At 46.7% G+C, this 22,986-nt stretch overlaps 2 protein-coding genes across 4 annotated transcripts in view; one reads left to right on the top strand and one right to left on the bottom strand.

Annotated features, from left to right (window-relative positions):
- Positions 1-22,986, bottom strand: part of DTYMK (deoxythymidylate kinase) — a 68,979-nt gene that overhangs the window by 6,528 nt on the left and 39,465 nt on the right. The gene's annotated exons all lie outside the window — the stretch shown is intronic.
- Positions 1-22,986, top strand: part of ATG4B (autophagy related 4B cysteine peptidase) — a 53,714-nt gene that overhangs the window by 13,135 nt on the left and 17,593 nt on the right. For 2 of the 3 annotated variants that reach the window (XM_039487582.1, XM_039487581.1), the window contains exons 5-8: positions 18,510-18,608; positions 19,744-19,845; positions 21,245-21,317; positions 22,184-22,263. In XM_039487582.1, the coding sequence (XP_039343516.1) occupies positions 18,510-18,608; positions 19,744-19,845; positions 21,245-21,317; positions 22,184-22,263 (354 nt within the window). The remainder of the gene's footprint in view (positions 1-18,509; positions 18,609-19,743; positions 19,846-21,244; positions 21,318-22,183; positions 22,264-22,986) is intronic. The other variant, XM_039487583.1, reaches the window with a different exon arrangement.

Below are 22,986 nucleotides of genomic sequence, written 5' to 3'. Positions count from 1 at the left end.
CTCAATGTTCTTGTTTTCCTCTGGGGTCATAAACAACATGATATCTGCTTGCTGGACTCTCCTAATTATTGCTGGGCCAGCAGGCCCCACTGAACACTAAAACTATTTCAGAAATAGTCTCAGCTGGCTAAAAGCTCTGGAATAATTAAGTTATATTAAAAACAGAGGTGGACTCAGAAGATTCTACAAAACCCTCTATGTGCTTAGGCATTTCTTAGCAGTTTGGAAAAACATTCAACACCCTAGGCAATGCCAAATTGGTGTCCTGAGCCCCTTTTTTGAGGCAACCCTGCAGTGTTGCTTCTAAATGGTAATCCAGACTTCCAGAAAGGGCAGGTAGCTAACGTTAATTTTGTAGGTGATCTTTCTGAATCAAATTATCTTAAATCCTTCTAATAACTGAACCAATTTTCTTTTCTTCATAAGCAGGGTGGATTTGATTTAAATCACTAGTCAGGAAGACTTGATGTAATCATGGATTTCTACATAAAAGTGCATTCTTGTTGCTTGTTATAACCTTAATGCATATTCTTCACAACTCGGAGATAGATGTAGGTTTCATTTTTAGAAGGTACACATTATACATTTTTAAAGTGATCTATTTTTGAAAAATTTTCAGATTAATTTTACAGCTATATCAGAAAATAAATGATTGGTTATTTTATTTACCAAAGGTACACCTCTACGCCGATATAACGTGACCCGTTATAACACGAATTCGGATATAACGTGGTAAAGCAGCACTCCGGGGGGGTGGGGCTGCGTGCTCCAGCAGATCAAAGCAAGTTCAATATAACATGGTTTCACCTATAATGCGGTAAGATTTTTTTTTGGCTCCCGAGGACAGCGTTATATTGAGGTAGAGATGTAATTGAAACAGATATTTATGAAGTCATTGGGAGGTTAACTATCTCCAATTCAACAAGTTAATCATTAATATTTGAAGGATTTTCTTGCCATGCTGTATTAGGAGGAGAACATCATCAAACAGACATTTAAATTGTTTTATTTAACTAAAACAACGACGTTATGTATTGTTTTTTTTTCTTCAACAGCAAACATATAATTTAACAAAACAAGCATATGGATTTTTTAATTTAGTTAAAGCAGCAAAGAAGCCTGTGGCATCTTATAGACTAACAGACGTTTTGCAGCATAAGCTTTCGTGGGTGAATACCCACTTCTTCGGATGCAAAGTTTGTATCCGAAGAAGTGGGTATTCACCCACGAAAGCTTATGCTGCAAAACGTCTGTTAGTCTATAAGCTGCCACAGGCTTCTTCGCTGCTTTTACAGATCCAGACTAACACGGCTACCCCTCTGATACTTGAATTTAGTTAAACATTCAAGTTTTTAAAATCAGGTTTGTTTTTGTTAAAATTGTTTCTAACTAAAATAGTTAAATTTATTCATTTATTTTTAAATATTTTGTCGACTGTGTCCGCCAGGTCAACATGAGAAACTTAAAATATTGGCTTCTGTAGCTAACTCAGTCATCTTCGCCTTCATTTTCCTGTTTGTTCATAATTTGGAAAAGAGAAACTAGCTTTCCTGCTTTTTCAGGTCCCAAACGATTTCTCAATTTGGAATGAATTAGTCCAATTGGAAAAAAATATTCTTTCTACACTGGCAGAAGAAGCTACTGCTGATAAAAGTGAGATTATCACTTCAACAATCTCTGAATCCAAATGCTTAAGTCACTGGTATGACTTTCTTTAAAACCTTATCAGCAAACATTTTTTTGAATGGTTCACCCTTAGCTCTGAAGTTTATTGTAGTTGGTATTATGGAGGGATGTTTGCTGGATGTCCATGCCATAGCCAACTTCTCTTCTCCAGCAGTTAAGTTTTGACCCTGGTACCGAGTATTGAGAATATTTTCAAGAAAATGAGCTGGAGATAGTGTTTGTCCCATTTGTTTTTTTTAATGCTTGTAATTTAACTCTGTCATTGCATATTTCTCTTTTTAAGATATCACTCAGTTCCTTCCACATTTCAACAGCGTCAGCAATAAAACAGCTATTTCCCTGCATTTTGTTCAAGGCTACAGAAATAGGCTTCAGGGTACTCAGCATGTGTTCAACATTTCTCTTAAGCCCAATGTTGAGAACTTTGGCTGTGACAGTGCCATCTATTTTTTTCACGATATTGTTCACAAACTGTCATCAGATTAGGCCAGTTCTCGATATAGTGCTCAAAACAGTCCACTACTGAGTTCCATCACATGTCTTGTGGGAGAATTAGCTTGGTTCCTCCCACTTTTTTCAGAGCAGCTGCTGCAAAGTGGTTGTTACGGAAGTATTTTGCAATTTCAACAACATTAGCCTTTATTTCTTGAACACTGAAGTCTTTGGCTAGGAGGTGCATCAAATGAGCACTGCAACTGCATGTTTATTAGCTTGGGACTCTCTTCTAATAATTTTTTTCTCATCTTGGATACATTTTCAGCATTGTCTGTGACCAAGCTGCATACTAGACATTTGAATTTTTTTCCTACAGTTTGTTATAGCTTTTACTGCTACTGCTTGCAAGTATTCTGCTGTCTGTGCATTTCCTGATGTATCAATTGTTTCTGTAAGGAGACATTCCCTTCTTCTGTAGTCACACAAGCACATACAACAGGATCATTGTGGATATTGCTCCACCCATCCACACTCAGGTTAACAATTTCACCCTCTAGATCTTTTGCACACTGCTCAATTTCTCTTTCATACACTTTATCCATCAATTTGCCCATGACATCTGCTCTGGGTGGACTGTATCCTGGTCTTAATGACTGAGAACCCACACTTCATTAACATGTTTCATATGGAAAAGAGAGTTTGTTGCATAAACCGGGCAATTTTTTCATCAATTGCCTCTTTTTGTAATCTGCTGGGTTTTATCACAAACTTATCTATGGTTGTTTCTGGATGATAGGGATATTTTTTTTCCATTTTGCTACAGGTGATGTACTCAAAAAGAACAGGAGTACTTGTGGCACCTTAGAGACTAACAAATTTATTTGAGCATAAGCTTTTGTGGATATGTGCCATACATGATGTGACTGAAACACTATCATTGGCAGATAACTCTGAAATTATAGAAAATGATGGTGATCTTGAAGGTGGATAGTCTTCAGAATCCTGTATGTTGAGGATGGATTCTCCTAAACAAAATAAGTCAATGCAGTTATTTAATTATTATTACCATATTGCTCATTTAGTATTGCTCATTGCATTCACAGTCAGTACTACTTTAAAGGTGAAATTGTAAAAGGAAGATCTACCTATTTCAGCTATTTATTTTTTATTGCAACTGCATCTAAAATGATGTTACTCTATGGTACTAACTATATATTTTTTGCTCAAACATGAGAATTCAAGAATAGTCCATAAGGAAGACTGGCAGTCCTTAAGACCGAAGTATGAAATAAAAAAGTTGACCAACCTGAAGATCCTGCGTGTTCAGACATGTTGCTTTCATCATCTTCAACGCAGCTTCCTCCTGAGAAGGAGCACTTCTCATGATGTTGTTTCATTCAGCAGCCAGGCCTTGCATTTCTTTGTTGCACTGTTTGCATTTTGCATGCATGCCTGTCTTACCCACAGGAAGAGGAACTTCATTAAAATATTCCCAAACTGGGTCTCTTTTATGGCCTGCTGCCATTATAGGTTTTCCCTTCTAGTGAGAGAATGATATGGTAGATCTCAAATCAATGAAGGCTACACCCAGAAAGACCTCAAGACTTCTGGAATATGCTGCTCAAACAGTTTCACTTTTTTCTACTGCTTGTCCCTCCCTTCTCACATTGATCTCCAGACTTCTCCCTGTCCAGATCTATTCCGCCGCCCAACAATCTTCTATTCATTGAACTTTTTGAAATTTTGCACTTTTAGAGAAGGGTAAGGGATTGACTCTATGTACCCAAATTTGCAGAGGGACAATAGGGTTGAGGTCTGTTATTTCTCACCTTTATTTATTTATTTAAAACATTTTTGCTGTTAATAAGCATGTTATCTCTGGAGACACAAATCCACAGTTTGAGAACTGCAAAGTAAGCATCTCTGATATCTTCTAGACTGAGCACTGACTCCCATTGGATAGATAGAAAGATTAACCTAAATAATCTATACAAAAGCCCCTGAAACCCCATAAAATTGGTTCCCTAATCTGTGAACTATTTGAACTCCTTTACAAAACTTTTATTAAACATTACATGAATATATTGTCTCATACTATAGAATTAGAATTTATAATCCCTATTCCATGATGAGATATCTTTGAGCTATAACGTATCTTAATTAAAACTATCTTTAGATCAGGTTTTTTGATAAAATGCTTTTTGAGGGAAAAAACCTTTTTTTTTAAAAGAAATCATTAATTTTTATCCACCCTGTTAATAAGTTCTTATCAATCCCTACAAATACAGTATTGGGTTATTTCCACTTCATAGAGAGTTGAATACTCCAAATTTTACTGGTAGATAGAATAGTTAATGCTTGATGCACTTGCTGTAACTAAATTTGTTTCTCCTGGTGTCATAAACAGATAGTTAAGGGTTAACGTCTCTTTTACCTGTAAAGGGTTAAGAAGCTCAGTAAACCTGGCTGACACCTGACCAGAGGACCAATAAGGGGACAAGATACTTTCAAATCTTGGTGGAGGGAAGTTTTTGTTTTGTGCTCTTTGTTTTGGGGGTTGTTCGTTCTCGGGACTGAGAGGGACCAGACATCAATCCAGGCTCTCCAAATCTTTCTGAATCAGTCTTTCATGTTTCAAACTTGTAAGTATAGCCAGGCAAGGCATGTTAGTCTTATTTTTGTTTTCTCAACTTGTAAATGTTCCTTTTTGCTGAGAGGATTTTACCTCTGTTTGCTGTAACTTTGAACCTAAGGCTAGAGGGTGGGGTTCCTCTGGGTCATAAGAATCTGATTACCCTGTAAAATATTTTCCATCCTGATTTTACAGAGATGATTTTTACCTTTTTCTTTAATTAAACGTTTTCTTTTTAAGAACCTGATTGATTTTTTTTTCTTTCTTATTTTAAGATCCCAGGGAATTGGGTCTGGACTCACCAGGAGTTGGTGGGGGAGAGAAGGGGGGAATGGTTAATTTCTCCTTGTGTTAAGATCCAAGGGGTTGGATCGGTATCACCAGGGACTTGGTGGTAAAGCCTTAAAGCTATCCAGGGAGGGGAAAGTTTTGGGGGGACAGGGAGTGTGCCAGACATTGAAATTCTGGCTGGTGGCAGTGTTACCGGATCTAAGCTTGTAATTAAGCTTAGAAGTGTCCATGCAGGTCCCCACATCTGTACCCTAAAGTTCAGAGTGGGGGAGGAACCTTGACACCTGGAAATAAGGCAACTATTGATACAATAGATTAAAAAAAACCCCAAAGATGTATGTAGGAGAACATACATTCCATTGCTGGAAGAATTCTTGTGTTTAACACAAAAGTAATACAAAATAGAAAATAAAACATCTGTATGTGATTTGTATTGTACTCAAACTGAAGCAAAGAGCTGAGATAAAAGCTAGAGGTGGAATAAAGAAATTGAACCTTAAAGCATCTACCATGGATTTGTGTATAACATACTAGGAATATGTGCAAACGGGATGAACTGTAGTGATAGAATGAAAATTCTCCTTTGGATCAAAGGCTAGTTTTCATGGGTTCTCTTCCTGAAGATGATTCTGTTGTTTTCTTCTTGTGTAATTTTATATATAAAAATGGGACGGAAATCAGAGGGGGTCCGAATAGTGTGCAAATGGAATTATACATCTGTGCCCTTCCAATGGAATAGTGGTTTATTGACTCAGAAATAAGACTTCTCAAAACATCTGGAATTTTGAGCTAGAAACAATGGTACAGAATAGTCTACTCTTCCAATTCTTTAAAATCAGTTATTTAATGGGATTTGAAACATTCCTTAACACCTACTGCAGACACAATTTAATACAGGCTAGCTGGTTGCATTGAAGCTTAGATTGATTCCTGGAGGTTAACATTGACTGAGTACAGAGGTTAATCCCTTTCACTTCTATGTCTACACTAGGGAAAAGGTTGAGGTTAGATCAGGGTTAGCTAATGTTTTAGCAAGTCTCAATCTGATCTCAACCTCTCTGTGTAAATTAAACAAACCCTAGATGAACTTAACTTGTTCCCCTGAATGCAGCATAGTTGTAGCTGTGTCAGTCCCAAGATATTAGAGACACAAGGGGTGTGAGGTAATATCTGTTATTGGACCAACTTCTGTTGCAGGGAAAGAGACAAGCTTTCGAGCCACACAGAGCTCTTTTGCAGGTCTGGGAAAGGTACTCCACGTGTCGCAGCTAAATGCAAGGTGGAACAGATCATTTAGTGTAAGTAGTTAGCACATTCTAAGGGACCATTTTAAAGTGAAGTGGCCCCATAATACCTCTGCAGTCATAGGACAAAAAGAGGGGGTTAGTGGGTTACAGATTGTTGTAATAAACTATAAATCCAGTTTGTTCAGTCCATGATTTTTAGTGTTTAGCAGAGTAATGAATTTAAGATCCCAGGCTCATCTTTTGCAAGTGTTTGTGAAGGTTTCCTTTGAGGATGAGGACTGATAGGTCAGATATAGAACGATTGATCGCATTGTGAAAAGAAGGGCTTTGGAGCTTTGCTCCAGCTCCAGGCAAAAACTGCAGCTCCACTGCTCCAGAGCTGCTCTGGGCTCCGCTCCAAAGCCCTGGTGAAAAGTGTTCACCCACAGGTGATAGGGTGTTTTGTCTTATCATTTTCCTGTGTAAGTTCATTCGAGAGCGTAGTGATTGGTTTCACCCACATGGTGATGGTTGGGGCATTTAGTGCACTGAATGAGGTATACCACATGTTCATAGATTCATAGACTCTAGCACTAGAAGGGACCTCGAGAGGTCATTGAGTCCAGTCCCCTGCCCTCATGGCAGGACCAAATACTGTCTAGACCATCCCTGATAGACATTTATCTAACCTACTCTTAAATATCTCCAGAGATGGAGATTCCACAACCTCCCTAGGCAATTTATCCCAGTGTTTAACCACCCTGACAGTTAGGAATTTTTTCCTAATGTCCAACCTAAACCTCCCTTGCTGCAGTTTAAGCCCATTGCTTCTTGCTCTATCTTTAGAGGCTAAGGTGAGTAAGTTTTCTCCCTCCTCCTGATGATACCCTTTTAGATACCTGAAAACTGCTATCATGTCCCCTCTCAGTCTTCTCTTTACCAAACTAAACAAACCCAATTCTTTCAGCCTTCCTTCGTAGGTCATGTTCTCAAGACCTTCGGTCATTCTTGTTGCTCTTCTCTGGACCCTCTCCAATTTCTCCACATCTTTCTTGAAATGCGGTGCCCAGAACTGGACACAATACTCCAGTTGAGGCCTAACCAGCGCAGAGTAGAGCGGAAGAATGACTTCTCGTGTCTTGCTTACAACACACCTGTTAATGCATCCCAGAATCACGTTTGCTTTTTTTGCAACAGCATCACACTGTTGACTCATATTTAGCTTGTGGTCCACTATAACCCCTAGATCCTTTTCTGCCGTACTCCTTCCTAGACAGTCTCTTTCCATTCTATATGTGTGAAACTGATTGTTCCTCCCTAGCTGGAGCACTTTGCATTTGTCTTCATTAAACTTCATCCAGTTTACCTCAGACCATTTCTCCAATTTGTCCAGATCATTTTGAATTATGACCCTGTCCTCCAAAGCAGTTGCAGTCCCTCCCAGTTTGGTGTCATCTGCAAACTTAATAAGCATAATTTCTATGCCAACATCTAAGTCGTTGATGAAGATATTGAACAGAGCCGGTCCCAAAACAGACCCCTGCGGAACCTCGCTTGTTATACCTTTCCAGCAGGATTGGGAACCATTAATAACTACTCTCTGACTATGGTTATCCAGCCAGTTATGCACCCACCTTATAGTAGCCCCATCTAAATTGTATTTGCCTAGTTTATCAATAAGAATATCATGCGAGACCATATCAAATGCCTTACTAAAGTCTAGGTATACCACATCCACCGCTTCTCCCTTATCCACAAGACTCGTTATCCTATCAAAGAAAGCTATCAGATTGGTTTGACATGATTTATTCTTTACAAATCCATGCTGGCTATTACCTATCACCTTACCACCTTGCAAGTGTTTGCCGATGATTTCCTTAATTATTTGCCACATTATCTTCCCTGGCACAGAAGTTAAACTAACTGGTCTGTAGTTTCCTGGGTTGTTTTTATTTCCCTTTTTATAGATGGGCACTATATTTGCCCTTTTCCAGTCTTCTGGAATCTCTCCCGTCTCCCATGATTTTCCAAAGATAATAGCTAGAGGCTCAGATACCTCCTCTATTAGCTCCTTGAGTATTCTAGGTTGCATTTCATCAGGCCCTGGTGACTTGCAGGCATCTAACTTTTCTAAGTGATTTTTAACTTTTGTTCTTTTTTTATTTTATCTTCTAAACCTACCCCCTTCCCATTAGCATTCACTATGTTAGGCATTCCTTCAGACTTCTCAGTGAAGACCGAAACAAAGAAGTCATTAAGCATCTCTGCCATTTCCAAGTTTCCTGTTACTGTTTCTCCCTCCTCACTGAGCAGTGGGCCTACCCTGTCCTTGGTCTTCCTCTTGCTTCTAATGTATTGATAAAAAGTCTTCTTGTTTCCCTTTATTCCCATAGCAAGTTTGAGCTCATTTTGTACCTTTGCCTTTCTAATCTTGCCTCTGCATTCCTGTGTTTGCCTATATTCATCCTTTTGTAATCTGTCCTAGTTTCCATTTTTTATATGACTCCTTTTTATTTTTTAGATCATGCAAGATTTTGTGGTTAAGCCAAGGTGGTCTTTTGCCACATTTTCTATCTTTCCTACCCAGCGGAATAGCTTGCTTTTGGGCCCTTAATAGTGTCCCTTTGAAAAACTGCCAACTCTCCATGTTGTGATAGGCATGTGTAGGATCCATGGGTCTTGAAAGATATGTTGGGGGGTGGGTGTTGATCATTTTAGCTGTGGAGCTATGTCGACAGATTTTGCATCTGTTCTGGCAGGGGATGGTGCTGCTTTGAGTTGGTATGTTTTGGTCTGTGGGGAGTTTGTTTCTGATGATGAGCTTGGAGAGTTTGGGGGGTTGTTTGAATGCTAGAAGTAGGGGTTCAGGACAGATGTCTTTCAGGATGGGATCCCCATTGAGTATGGATTGTAGTATGATGATACCCCATATGGGTTTCAGTATGGGGTGGTAGGTGATGACTAGGGGGGGTTTATTTCTGTATTGAAGCAGGGTCTCTCCTGAGTATTTGGGTGGCCCATTCCATGATGCGATCTACTTCTCTGGTGGAATGTCCTTGTTTTGGTGAAGGCAGTTTTAAGTGTGTTAAGGTGTATATCCCGGACTTTCTCCTCATAGCATATTCTGTGGTATCTGAGTGTCTGGCTGTAGATAACAGATTTCTTGGTGTATTAAGGGTTGTCATTAGATCTATGAAGGTGGGTGTGGTGGTCTGTGGGTTTCTTGTCTGGTTGTCTGCAGGATTCCATTGCTGAAGCTGGTTGTTATCCAGGAAGTTGATACTAATGTGGGAGTGTTCCAGAAAGAGTTTTTAATGGACGTGTAGTGGTTGTTGAAGATGTGGTGGAAATCTATAAGGGAGTTTAAGCCATCTGTCCAGAAGATGAAAAGATCATCAATTTTTGTGTCATTGGTTTTGTGGTACATTTGTCCAGACACTTTTCTTCAAGGTAGCCCGTGAAGGGGTTGGCATATTGGGGAGCCATCCTAGTAACCAGGGCTGTTCCCATGGTTTGGAGAAAGTGTGTGTTTGTTGAATATAGAATTGTTGTGGGTGAGGATGGAATGAATGAGTTTGGCGATGTGTTTGGGGTGGATATCTGAGGGTTGTCTATTGTCCTGTGAATATTTGACGTAGGCAGCTATGCCATCATTGTGAGAGATGTTGTATAGGGAAATGACATCCATGGTGGTGAGGGTGGTTGTTAATGTTGTGGAGTTTGTGGAGGAAGTCTGTGTGTCCTCGAGGATGCTGGTCTTTTGTTTGGTGACTGATTTGAGGATGGCTTCTGTGAGTTCCAATATTCCTTAAGTAAGAGTGTTGTGGCCAGATATGATGGATCTGTCTGGGTTCTCTTGTTTGTGTATTCTTGGGAAGAATGTAGAAGGTCCCTGGGGTGGGTTTCTGGGGGGCTAAGTTGTAGAGTCTCTTTTGAAGTTGTTTTGGGAAGGATTTGATGATATCCCTAAGTTCCTGGGTAAATTGTGGCGTGCAGTTGTCTTTCAGTTCTTTATAGTAGGTGGTGGTGGAGAGTTGTCAGTTGGCCTTATTGATGACATCACAGTTGAGGACTACCGTGGCTTGATCTGCTGGCTTGTTCGTTATCTTGTGGTTAGATTTCATGGACTGTATGGGTGTCCTCTTAGTAGTGGAGAGATTACGGTGGATGTGATATTTAAGGATTTTGCAGTCAATTTTTTTCCCTGAAGCAATCAATGTAATGATCATGAGTGCAGTTTCATCTGCTCTGTGGTGCCCAATCAGATGATTATTTTTTTTCTTATGATTGTTGGTGGGGATGTGGTTATTGTGAGTGGTGTCAGCATTGTTTTGAAAATTCTTTGAGGCAGGGATGGCAGAAGAAGAGGACCTGAAGAAGAGCTCTGCATGGCTCAAAAGTTGTCTCTCACCAACAGAAGTTGGTCCAATAAAAAAAAGATTACCTCCCCCCTTGTGTCTCTGTTCCCCTGAATATCAGTTAACTTAAACTTCTGCAGGCTTAATTTATGAACTTGACTAATGTTATCCCAGTTTACAGTAGACAGTAGCAAGACCACAGATGCAAACTTCCTCCTCTATTAGTGAAACAGCAGGGACCCCCAAAAAAGTACCTAGGGGAAGCACGAGATAAAGTGCCTGTGGCCCAACAAGCTTCCACAACTCTTTAAATGTATGCTTCAACCGTGCTTTCACTCTTTTCCATTCCCGTCTCTGCACCTTTTTCTATGCTGCTTCCATGCAAGCAAATGACTTTCCAAGGAAGCCCCAAGATGTGCCCATGCTATACTCAAGTAACCATTTGATCTTCTTACTGCTGTAAACCTTGTTCTCACCCCATCTCCCTGCCACCCTCTCCATTGTTGGCTGCTCCCATCCATTGTGACATCTAAAATTTGATTGCAAATTTTTGAAGACAAGGGCAATGCATTTGTTCTGTACATCACCTAGCATGTTTTTGAGTCCTCTGTAAGTGACAGACCACCAGCCTGGTTAAAGGAGAGCTCTGCTGACCAAATAGGAGAAATTGATCTAACATATTGGCATGAGTCTGGGTGGTGACCTCTGGAGGATCTCCTCTTTGGCTTTTTTACTTTGTCTCCCTACACCCTGGATATAAAGTGACCAGAGAGAAGAGAAAATAGTTGAAAAATTTCATGCTACCAGTGTATTAAGGAGCAGCTGAGTCTGTAAAACCAGCCCACTAGTTCTGGTCACTCTCAGCATTCTAAACTTTATCTTAACAGCTGGCCGTGCAATGGCCTTGCCTGGGAGGGGAAGTGGCAGCTTTCTTTGAAGTTCTGCCATAGGATGTGCTTTTAAAGTCTTTTGGCTTTTAGCCTCTGCATACCGATAACACGAACCAACAGCCTAATTACCCTTTGTCTTTTGGCTTATGTCTATATTCACTTGGGAACCTTGTCTAGCCATCAGCAGCTGTGGAGAGTCCTTGCCATGTTTTCATGGTGAAGTGCCTTAGCAGGTGTAGGATCTGGGTGAAGATTATGGGGAGAATAGTCCATAAAACACCTTTAGCTGAAATAAATAAATAGGTTTCTGGTAGCTTGAGCTGGAGACTTGTTCACAGACCCATGCCTGAGGGCTGGTGTGATCCCATGTCTCATTCCCCAGTCTGAATTGCATATTTACTTGAAAGTCACCCCTGTCTTCTGTAAGTGCCTGGCTTTATTTTTCTTAAAAGTCCGGTGGTAGGGTTTGCCTCTCAAATCTGTATTTATTCTTCTTCGAGTGATTGCTCCAATGCATTCCAGTTAGGTGTGCGCGCCGCGTGTGCACGGCATCTCGGAACTTTTTTACCCTAGCAACACCGGCGGGCCGGCTGGCGCCCCCTGGAGTGGCGCCGCTATGGCGCTAGTTATATACCCCAGCCGGCCCGTCCGCTCCTCAGTTCCTTCTTACCGCCCGTGACGGCCAGTTGGAACTGTGGAGCGCTCTTCGTTCTCCACGACCCTAGCTTTCGCATCTGTTTTTGTATATAGTTAGTTTAGTAGTTAGTTTGACAGTTTCTTAGATAGTTAGTTAGTGTATATAGATAGGTAAAAGGGGGGGGGGGGTTCCCCTTTTACCTCACCCGGTGTGGGCTCATGCCCAAGGCACCGGGCTTTAAGCCCTGCGCGGCGTGCCAGAGGCCTATGCCCATCGGAGACCCGCATGACGCCTGTCTCCGTTGCCTGGGCGAAGGGCACAGAACGGACAAGTGTTCGATCTGCTCTACTTTTAAACCGCGGACCCAGAAAGAGCGGGATATCCGCTTGAAGCAGATCTTAATGGAAGCGTCGCTTCAACCACCGGCACCGTCCGCGCCGGCACCGCGAACTGCCTCGGTGCAGAGCGCACCGGCGGCACCGAGCCGCTCCACCTCCGCGGCGCCGCCGATACAGAAAGCGGTTGCGAAGTCGCGGCACCGCTCGCTTTCGCCCGCGAAGAAGCAGAGACTGGCGAAGGCACTGGCTCAGGTTCGCTCTGAGGACTCTGCAAAAGCAGTTGCACAGCCTGTGGCCCCCGCGGTGCCCGTGCACAAGCCGTGCACCGGACCCTTGACTCCGGCGCCGCAAGGCCCGTCGAGTCCGGCACCGCCACGCTCCCCGGTGCCGTCCGCGGTTGAGCCCCGGCTGCCATCAACGCCGGAGACATTCGCCTCCGCAAGAGAGCTGATCCAGCTCATAGAGGCGCCAGGCCCCCGGCACCGCCGGTGCGGGCTGTCGTGTCGGCGGGGAAGCCGGCTAGAATGACCCGGCCACCGTCCCTGGACAGGCGACATGGACGACGCACCCGGTCCCGGTCCCGTTACCGGTCCTGCGGCAGGTCTCCATCCCGGCGCTCGCGTTCTCGGCACCGCTCGCCTTCGCGGTACCGATCGCCGTCGAAAGGTCGGTCGCAGTCCCGGTACCGCTCGTCATCGCGGTACCGGTCGTACTCCCGACGCCGCACGAGGTCCAGATCGCCATCGCATCGGCACCATCAGAGATCGCCGTCCCGGCACCGCGACTCGCGCGGGCGTTCATGGCACCGGCGCTCTCAGTCCCGGTCGAGCTCCCGGCACCGGTCGAGCTCCCGGCACCGTGGCAGTCGTCACTCCCGGTCGCCTTCCCGGTACCGAACGGAGCAACATCGCTCTTCTTTGCCATCCGGGGACGGACTGCCCCATTCGGCAGCGCACTCTGTGAGCGCCTCGGCACCTCCATGGCCATCTCGGCCCGCGTCGGTCGCTTCTGGCACGGAAGGATACGGTCTCCTGCCACCTACCCCACAAGGACATCCTCAAGGGGCACATCCGTGGGGCTTCTGGGTTCCATGGGCCCAGTATGAGGCTCAGGGGGTGCCTTTTCCACCAAGGCCTCCCGCGTCCGAGCGCAGGGTCCCAGAGGCGACAATATCCCGACCGGCCCCTTCGCCACCGGCGGCGGATGCTGTAACGTCGGAGTCCCAGGGCCACAAACAGCCCGCCCCCCCCCCCCCCGACGAGCAGGTGGCGGACCCCTCTTCGGAGGCGGTCGTCCAGGGGTTGTCCTCCTCGTCCTCGCCTGATGAGGCTGTGGCCAGCGCAGCGACTAAGGAGTCTCCACCCATTGATGTAAAGGCTCACCAGGACCTCCTTCGCCGTGTGGCGACGGCTATGGCCTTGCCCATAGAGGAGGTGCAGGAAGACGAGGACCCCATTACGAACGTTGTTGGGGCAGACATGCCGGTGCGAGTTGCGCTTCCTTTTGTACGGACGGTGCAAAAGAATGCCACCACTATCTGGCAGACGCCGGCGTCCGTGCCCCCTACAGCCCGTGGTGTTGAACGGAAGTACTCTGTCCCTCCCACGGGCTATGAATATTTGTATACACATCCGACCCCGACTCTCTGGTAGTCCAGTTGGTTAATGATAGGGAGCGGCACGGCCAACTGGCCCCTGCGCCCAAATCAAAGGACGCGAGGCGTATGGACCTGCTAGGCCGAAAGGTCTATTCCGCGGGAGGCCTACAAATGAGGATTGCCAACCAGATGGTCCTCCTCGCCAGGTACGTCTTTGACATCTTGACGTCCCTGGCGAAATTTACCGAGCTCCTACCGACAGCCTCCCGCCAGGAGTTCGCGGCCATGTTGGAGGAAGGGAGGAGGTCGTCTAGATCCTCCATCACAGCCGCCCTCGACGCTGCGGACTCAGGTGCGAGGACCTTGGCCTCCGGCGTCACGATGAGGCGTATCGCCTGGCTGCAGTCTTCCACCCTGCCGCCAGAGGTCCAATATACGCTTCAGGACCTACCATTTGATACAAAAGGGCTGTTCTCGGAGAAGACGGATTCTCGGATCCAAACTTTGAAGGACGGCCGTATCGCGATACGTACGTTAGGCATGCATACGCCAGCGACGCAGCGCAGGCCATTCCGTCCACAGCCCTCCCGACCGGCCTACCAGTCCTGGTATCGTCCTTACAACAGTCGACGTCCGGCCCAAAATCGCCGTCGTCCATCCGGCAACCGCCGCAACCAGGGCCAGGCCGCTTCCAAGGCCCCTCAGGGGGCCAAGCAGGCCTTTTGATGGGACGCTCGAGGACGGCCCATCACTCTCCCCACCGGATCCTTCCCCTTTATTTTACAACCGCCTTTCCCATTTCTTTTTGGCGTGGTCCCAATTAACATCAGACAACTGGGTGCTCCAAACAGTCCAGTCGGGATACCGCCTACAATTTGTTTCGCCCCCTCCTTCCCACCCACCCTCCCTGTCCTTCTTCAGGGACCCCTCTCACGAGCAAGTCCTCTTACAAGAGGTCCAGACTCTGTTGAGCGTGGGTGCCATAGAAGCGGTGCCTCAGGACAGACGGGGCAGGGGATTCTACTCCCGTTATTTTCTCATCCCCAAGACGAAAGGCGGGCTGCGTCCTATCCTGGACCTTTGCGAGCTGAACAAGTACCTGCTCAAGCCCAAGTTTCGTATGGTCACTCTGGGGACCATCATTCCCTCTCTGGATCCAGGAGACTGGTTTGCCGCCCTCGACATGAAAGACGCGTACTTCCATGTCGCAATCTATCCTCCCCATCGTCGTTACCTTCGGTTTGTGGTCTACACTCACTACCAGTTCGCTGTGTTGCCGTTCGGGCTGTCCACCGCCCCGAGGGTGTTTACCAAATGCATGGCGGTAGTCGCCGCAGCCCTCCAACGTCGTCAGATGCATGTATCAGAGGGGTAGCCGTGTTAGTCTGGATCTGTAAAAGCAACAAAGAATCCTGTGGCACCTTATAGACTAACAGACGTTTTGCAGCATGAGCTTTCGTGGGTGAATACCCACTTCTTCGGATGCAAGAAAGCTCATGCTGCAAAACGTCTGTTAGTCTATAAGGTGCCACAGGATTCTTTGTTGTCAGATGCATGTTTACCCGTATCTCAACGACTGGCTGGTTCGAGGTCAGTCCCGGCAACTTGTGATGGACCAGATGTCAGAAATCATGTCTCTCTTTCATCGGCTCGGTCTTCTCATCAACACCGAGAAGTCCACTTTGATTCCGACACAGCGGGTGGAGTTCATCGGAGCGGTCCTCGACTCCACAGTGGCCAGAGCCTGTCTCCCTCGCGCTCGACACCAGACGATGATCTCCATCATCCGGGACCTCGTCGCCTTCCCTACCACGACGGTGCGCTCTTGCCTCCGCCTCCTGGGCCACATGGCTTCGTGCACGTATGTCACCGAGTATGCGCGGCTCCACCTTCGTCCGTTCCAGTCGTGGCTCGCGTCGGTGTATCGGCCACATCGAGACCCCATCGACATGGTGGTCACGGTCACCAGGCCGACCCTCGAGTCTCTCAACTGGTGGCTCAACCCAGAGGTCGTGTGTGCCGGAGTTCCGTTCCACCCTCCTCGCCCGTCCGTCACTCTGACCACGGATGCCTCAGCACTCGGTTGGGGGGCCCACCTGGGCGATCTCCACACGCAGGGCCAGTGGTCAGCCCAGGAGCTCGCCCTGCACATCAATGTTCGTGAGCTACGCGCCATCCGCCTGGCCTGTCGCACCTTCTGCACCCACCTGCAAGGCCGTTGTGCGACAGTGTTCACGGACAACACCGCCGCGATGTTCTACGTGAACAAGCAGGGCGGAGCCCGCTCCTCCCCCCTGTGCAAGGAAGCGATGCTCCTATGGGACTTCTGCATGACCCACTCAATTCACCTGGAAGCATCCTTTCTTCCGGGAGTGCAGAACACGCTGGCCGACCATCTCAGCAGGTCGTTCCTCTCCCACGAGTGGTCCCTCCATCCCGATGTCGTCCACACAATCTTCCTGAGGTGGGGGTTTCCCCAGGTAGACCTATTCGCCTCCAAAGAGAACAGGAAGTGCCACCTGTTTTGCTCGTTCCAGGGTCGCTCGCCGGGCTCCCTGTCGGACGCCTTCCTGTATCCCTGGACGGATCGCCTCCTCTACGCCTTCCCTCCGTTCCCGCTCGTGCACCGAGTGCTCCTGAAGCTTCGGAGGGACAGAGCTCACGTCATTCTAATCGCGCCGGCCTGGCCGAGGCAGCACTGGTACACCCTGCTGCTCGAGCTCTCCATTCGGGAACCCATCCGCCTCCCGTTGTGGCCGGACCTCATCACCCAGGATTTCGGCAGGCTCCACCATCCGAACCCGCAGTCCCTCCATCTTACAGCTTGGTACCTGAGTGGCTGACCCACGCGGAGAGGGGCTGTTCTGCAGCGGTTCAACAGGTCCTGCTCGAGAGCAGAAAGCCTTCCACTCGCTCCACTTACCTAGCGAAGTGGAAGAGGTTTGCACTCTGGTGTGATCATCGAGGTCTTAATCCATTCCTGGTCCCGATCCCTACCATCCTGGACTACCTCTGGCACCTTAAGGAGCAAGGTCTGGCGGTCTCCTCCCTCAGAGTTCATCGGGCAGCGGTATCAGCCTTCCTTCCCTCCGTGGACGGTCGGTCCATCTTCTCGAACCAGATGGTTTCCCGCTTCCTCAAGGGCCTGGACCGCTTGTACCCGCCGGTGCGGCGCCCGGCCCCGACCTGGGATTTGAATCTCGTCTTGGCCAAACTGATGGGTCCTCCGTTCGAGCCCTTAGCCACGTGCTCCCTGCTCTACCTCTCTTGGAAGACGGCCTTCCTCGTCACCATTACATCAGCGAGACGAGTCTCTGAGCTTCGCGCTCTAACGGTCAACCCGCCATACACGGTCTTCCATGGGGACAAGGTGCAGCTTCGCCCTCATCCGGCCTTCCTCCCGAAGGTAGTGTCAGCTTTCCATCTCAACCAGGAGATCTTCCTCCTGGTGTTCTTCCCGAAGCCACATGCCTCGCCTCAGGAACAGCAGCTGCATACCCTCGACGTCCGCAGAGCGCTCGCTTTCTACATCGAGCGGACGAAGCCCTTCCGGCGTTCGCCCCAGCTGTTTTTAGCGGTTGCCGACCGCATGAAGGGAGAGCCGATATCCTCCCAACGGATTTCCTCCTGGGTCACTGCGTGTATCCGGACCTGCTATGAGCTGGCTCGCGTACCACCAGGCCACGTCACTGCACACTCGACGAGGGCGCACGCCTCATCTGTTGCCTTCCTGGCCAATGTTCCGATCCAGGACATCTGTCGAGCGGCCACCTGGTCTTCGGTTCACACCTTCGCCTCCCATTACGCGTTGGTGCAGCAGTCTCGAGACGACGCAGCCTTCGGCTCCGCGGTATTATACTCCGCCACGTCTCACTCCGACCCCACCGCCTAGGTAAGGCTTGGGAATCACCTAACTGGAATGCATAGGAGCAATCACTCGAAGAAGAAAAGACGGTTACTCACCTGTAGTAACTGTTGTTCTTCGAGATGTGTTGCTCCTATCCATTCCAGACCTGCCCTCCTTCCCCACTGTCGGAGTAGCCGGCAAGAAGGAACTGAGGAGCGGACGGGCCGGCTGGGGTATATAACTAGCGCCATAGCGGCGCCACTCTAGGGGGCGCCAGCCGGCCCGCCGGTGTTGCTAGGGTAAAAAAGTTCCGAGATGCCGTGCACGCGCGGCGCGCACACCTAACTGGAATGGATAGGAGCAACACATCTCGAAGAACAACAGTTACTACAGGTGAGTAACTGTCTTTTCCTCAGCATCATTGTCTGACAGATGAGTCTCTGTCATAACACTCACCTTGCATACCTAGAGAGCTCCAAGTTCTCCCTCCCTCACCTGCCATTGTATTGCACTGTGACTAGACAGCTGGTCTAACCCTTACATTCTGTTCTGATTGTTTTGCTTGGCTACAGGAGGAACAGGCCCCACGTCTGATACTGGCTGGGGCTGCATGTTGAGGTGTGGTCAGATGATCTTCGCTCAGGCATTGGTCTGCCGGCACTTAGGCAGAGGTAAATCATTGCATTTTTAAGGGAGGTGTCCAGAGCCAGTCCAAATGATGGTGCACTTGTTAGGACAACAAAGAGAGAGGGCACAACTTGAAATTGCTGTGGGCTCCATGTAAAGTTTCCCTAGCTCTTCTCACCTGAAGAGCTAGATGATGAAGCAGCCCCAATGGAAACATCCCAGTGAGTTTCACTAGCATCTCTTCCTTCCAAATCAGAATCAATAAATCTGTATGGACAATTGGCAAGGGCTGTGCTAGCCAGTAAAAAATGTTCTTGTAAATTCTTCTGCACCAGTGGAGCAGCTTGCTTTCCCTTGTACCAGTGGGTGTTTGGAGACAAGATCATGTAATTCTGGGGTGGAAAACACCCTAGTGTTTGGATTTATTGCTATGGCAGCCTGTAGATATTCTACTGGTTGTTAGACTGTGGTTTTGTTTGCTGAGCTTTTTTAAATTACTGCAAACTCTTCCCCATCCCCCAAGATGAGCAGAATGCCATTTTGTGTTTGAGACCCCCGAAAGGGCTAGCTAAGAGAGCCCCAAACTTACATGCCTGAAACGTTTATGCTGGTTAAAATTGCTGTGTGATAAGCAGCTGTTAGTTTTATTTTTTAACCTTCTACTGAGATGCCTTCAGGTCTCTCCCTGAATCCCACCTTTCTAGAAGTGACACCTGTAGCCAGCTGACACTTTGTGATACATGGTCTCCTCTGTGGCTGCTGCTAAACTTCTGTGGATTGGCAGGAGACGCCTTGTGGCACTGGCATCCTGTCCTTCCCAAACCAACTACCCCACTTATTCAATGACTTTCTGGGCACTAGAAATTCCAATGTTCTTTCACGCTTGCAGGATTTTAGGGGTGTTTGAGATTTTTCACATTGGTATTCCCTCTCCTTGGGAGCCAATGCATCCTGACAGAGAAGGGTCAATGCATGTTCTGGAATTGATTTTTACCATGCCTTCAATTCCCACCTCTGAAAAGACCCTTTTACTTGTGTTAAATGTGGTCCTTTTTTGGGATCTTCACAGGTCCCTAGCAATAAGACTTCTGACTCATAGCTTTAAGGCAATCCTACTAAGCAGTGACATGTGGAGAAGTATACTAGTATATAACCTATTTTTTCCCCTGTATCTCTTAGATTGGAGGTGGGAAAAAGGGAAGAGGCAGACGGATAATTACTTCAACATACTTAATGCCTTCATTGACAAAAAAGACAGCTACTACTCCATCCACCAGATAGGTATATCTCCATTTATTTATCTACAGCTGCCTCTTACCTATCTCATAGAACTGGAAGGGACCCTGAAAGATCATCGAGTCCATTCCACTGCCTTCACTAGCAGGACCAAGTACTGATTTTTGCCCCAGATCCCTAAGTGGATTGAACTCACAACCCTGGGTTTATCAAGCCAATGCTCAAACCACTGAGCTATCCCTCCCCCCCCCCAGATAGAAGCGTCCTGCCCTGGGTTTCCCTGAATGTTACAGAACAGCAACAGATTCTTCAGGTTTATTTTAGTAGCACAGCAACTTCAGAAGTAACTTACTTGTGCGAGATTGATGTACAAATTATTTGCCAAGGGCTGTAGTAAAGTGTGTTCAGATCAGCTTCTATGTATTTGTGCTGCTGTGTATGAATGAAATCTATACAGCACTGCTTCCTATGTGGTGTTGCCTAAAACTAAGGTTATTGATTTAAGGGTTGAAGGATTTGTGACATGAAAATCCTGTCAGCCTAATGCCAGTATCTTTATCTCCCTTGTACTTGCCCGTCTCAAGATGGGAGAGAGAATATGATGACAGTCATGCCCACAGCAGCTACACAGGAATCTTGCAAGCAAGAAGATTGCATCAGGTGGGGAAATGAGCAGGAGATGCTCATGAACTCCACAAAGATCCTGTCTGGGTGCAAGTGTTCTAAGGATGAAGGAAAAGCAAACCAAAAATGGCAACGGGCCTGTTTTTTGGGAGGAGCTAAGCACCTGCACTCCTAGTTAGACAGCAGGAACAGTGGCAGGAACAATCAGGCATCGTTTAAATAGAATTGCTTCTAAATAGCATTTCCTCTGAAGCATCTGCAGTTCTTAGCCTTTTTAGGAATTGCCTTTGTCTTGTTCCTGAGCCCTGAACCGATCTTGCTTCCAGCAGAGTATGGCTGAGACTCCTTTTTGGAGCCTATTAATATGGCTTCTTAATTGACTGGGAGGGCCATTGTTATAGTCACAATGAGGTGCTATGATTTCGGCACACCCCAGACAAGATGGCATGATCTGACTCCAAAGCATGTCTAAGGGCTTGTCTGCACTTGCAATGCTACAGCGGTAGCATTGCAGTGTAGTCACTACCTATGCTGATAGGAGGGGCTCTCCTGTCAGTGTGAGGTAATCCACTTCCCCGAGAGGCATTAGCTAAGTTGATGGAAGAATTCTTCTGTTGACGTAGTGCTGTCAACACTGGGGATAGGTAGGTCAGTTTAACTGCATCACTCAGGAGTGTGGAATTTTCATACCCCTGATAGACGTTGCTGGGTTCACCTAACCTTTAGTGTAGCCCAGACCCAAGCTGTAGCTTTTCCTGTAAAATCTTTTTTGTAACTGATGGAGGCTGCTGACTAATTTGGTTGTGTCTACTTGGTGCAGCCCAGATGGGAGTTGGAGAGGGCAAATCGATAGGCCAGTGGTACGGACCAAACACAGTTGCACAAGTGCTCAAGTAAGTTCTGGGCTTTACCCTTTATTCCTTCTGTGCAATGCAATGGGGTAGTTTTTTACTTTTCAGTCAATCAAACAGCCCATCGCCCAAGTCTCTGGATGTAGTGTGCTGTATAAAAGCAATTGTGCTGAATAGTGTGGTGTCCCAACCAAATTGTCTCCCAACTCCCTGTGAAATCAATCCCAGTGGGGCAAAAACTTGAGAGAGATGGACGTTACCCCTTGCTCCCAAGCTTGGTGGACCAAAAAGACAAGTGAACTCCAATTGAGGACAGTCCTCCAAGAATCTGTCTCTAGGCCCGGCAAGGTATTGGGCTTGCTGCTAGAATCGCTGCTTGTGTTTAACATCTCTGAATCTGTGTTCACATCTGAGGACTGCCTTTGCAGACCTTGACGGCAGTGGTATTCCCTAAGAGTCAAGGACAGAGGCAGTCTCGCCATTTGAGTGACTAATGCAGTGGCAGAATAAAGCGTAAACCTTTATTTAAAAAAAAGAAAAAAGTTATTTCCCACTGGGGCTTTGTGGTGGTGAGCCCAGGGAGAGAGTTGCATGGGAGTACGCTGTTATTTGCAGGAATTGGACATGATAATACTGCACTGATGTTCAATCACCACTGTAGGTTTTAGGCATTTTCTCTCCCTACAGCATTTCCCTCACTGCTTTGACGGCATAAGCTATGAATTCTTGCAGTGAATTCTACTGAGAGGAGGTAGGACTGGCACAAACTGTGAAAGCTAGTATCTTTTCTAGTTCAGTATCTCGTTTTATGAAAACTATAGGGGAAATAGTGAAAGTTCTTCTGTTAAAACCATGCCTTTGCTTAGTGCCTTGTTAGTCCTCTATTTACTTCTCTCTCTTTCCTGTAGAAAACTTGCCACTTTTGATACATGGAGCTCATTGGCAGTGCACATAGCCATGGACAACACTGTAGTGATGGAAGAAATCAGTAAGTATAACAGATGGAGTCGAAGTTGTGTGCCCTGGTTGCAAGATGTATGGAAGGAACCAGAAGATCAATTGCAGTATAACATAACCAAACTTATAGCAAATGCCCTTTCCAAAACCGCGGCCAGGTGGGTTAGAACCAAAGGGTAGGCCTACACAGCAAAGAAAAACCCACGGCTAGCCTGTGCCAGCCAACTCAGGTGTGCAGGTCTTGGGGTGCTGGACTGTTTCATTGCTGTGTAGACTTCTAGGCTTGGGCTAGAGTCCGGGCTCTAGGACCCTGCAGGGTGGGAGGGTCCCGGAGCTCGGGCCAAGCCTGGAAGTCTACACAGCCTTATTGGAAAACCTGGGAGGTTGTGCCCGCCCACTTCTAAAGGCCCCTCCCCCAGCCTAGCAGGAGGGACCACTGGACCCAGGAACCAAATGAATACGGGGGACAACAAATGGAATGTGCTATGAGTAAATCACTTAAACCCAAAGCACTGTTAGGAAGTTTCAGTTTAAAGGAGGCTGAGACATAAGGAGCACATGAGATCAAAGATAAAGAATTTTAGAACTATAAATGGGATGAAAGCACAGAATGGTTGCAAGTAGCTAAATCCAGGTAGTGATTTGTAATGCAACAGAGCAAATAGCTGCAATAAGAGTGACACGATTTTCAGACTGCTGGCAGGAAAGTCTTGGAAGGAAAACCAAATAATGCTTCCAAGGGTATGGAATAAAT

This window comes from Mauremys reevesii, linkage group 9 (assembly GCF_016161935.1).
Source record: "Mauremys reevesii isolate NIE-2019 linkage group 9, ASM1616193v1, whole genome shotgun sequence".
NCBI lineage: Eukaryota > Metazoa > Chordata > Testudines > Geoemydidae > Mauremys > Mauremys reevesii.
Note: the sequence above shows the minus strand (reverse complement) of the source record. Positions and strands in the feature narration are given on the sequence as shown.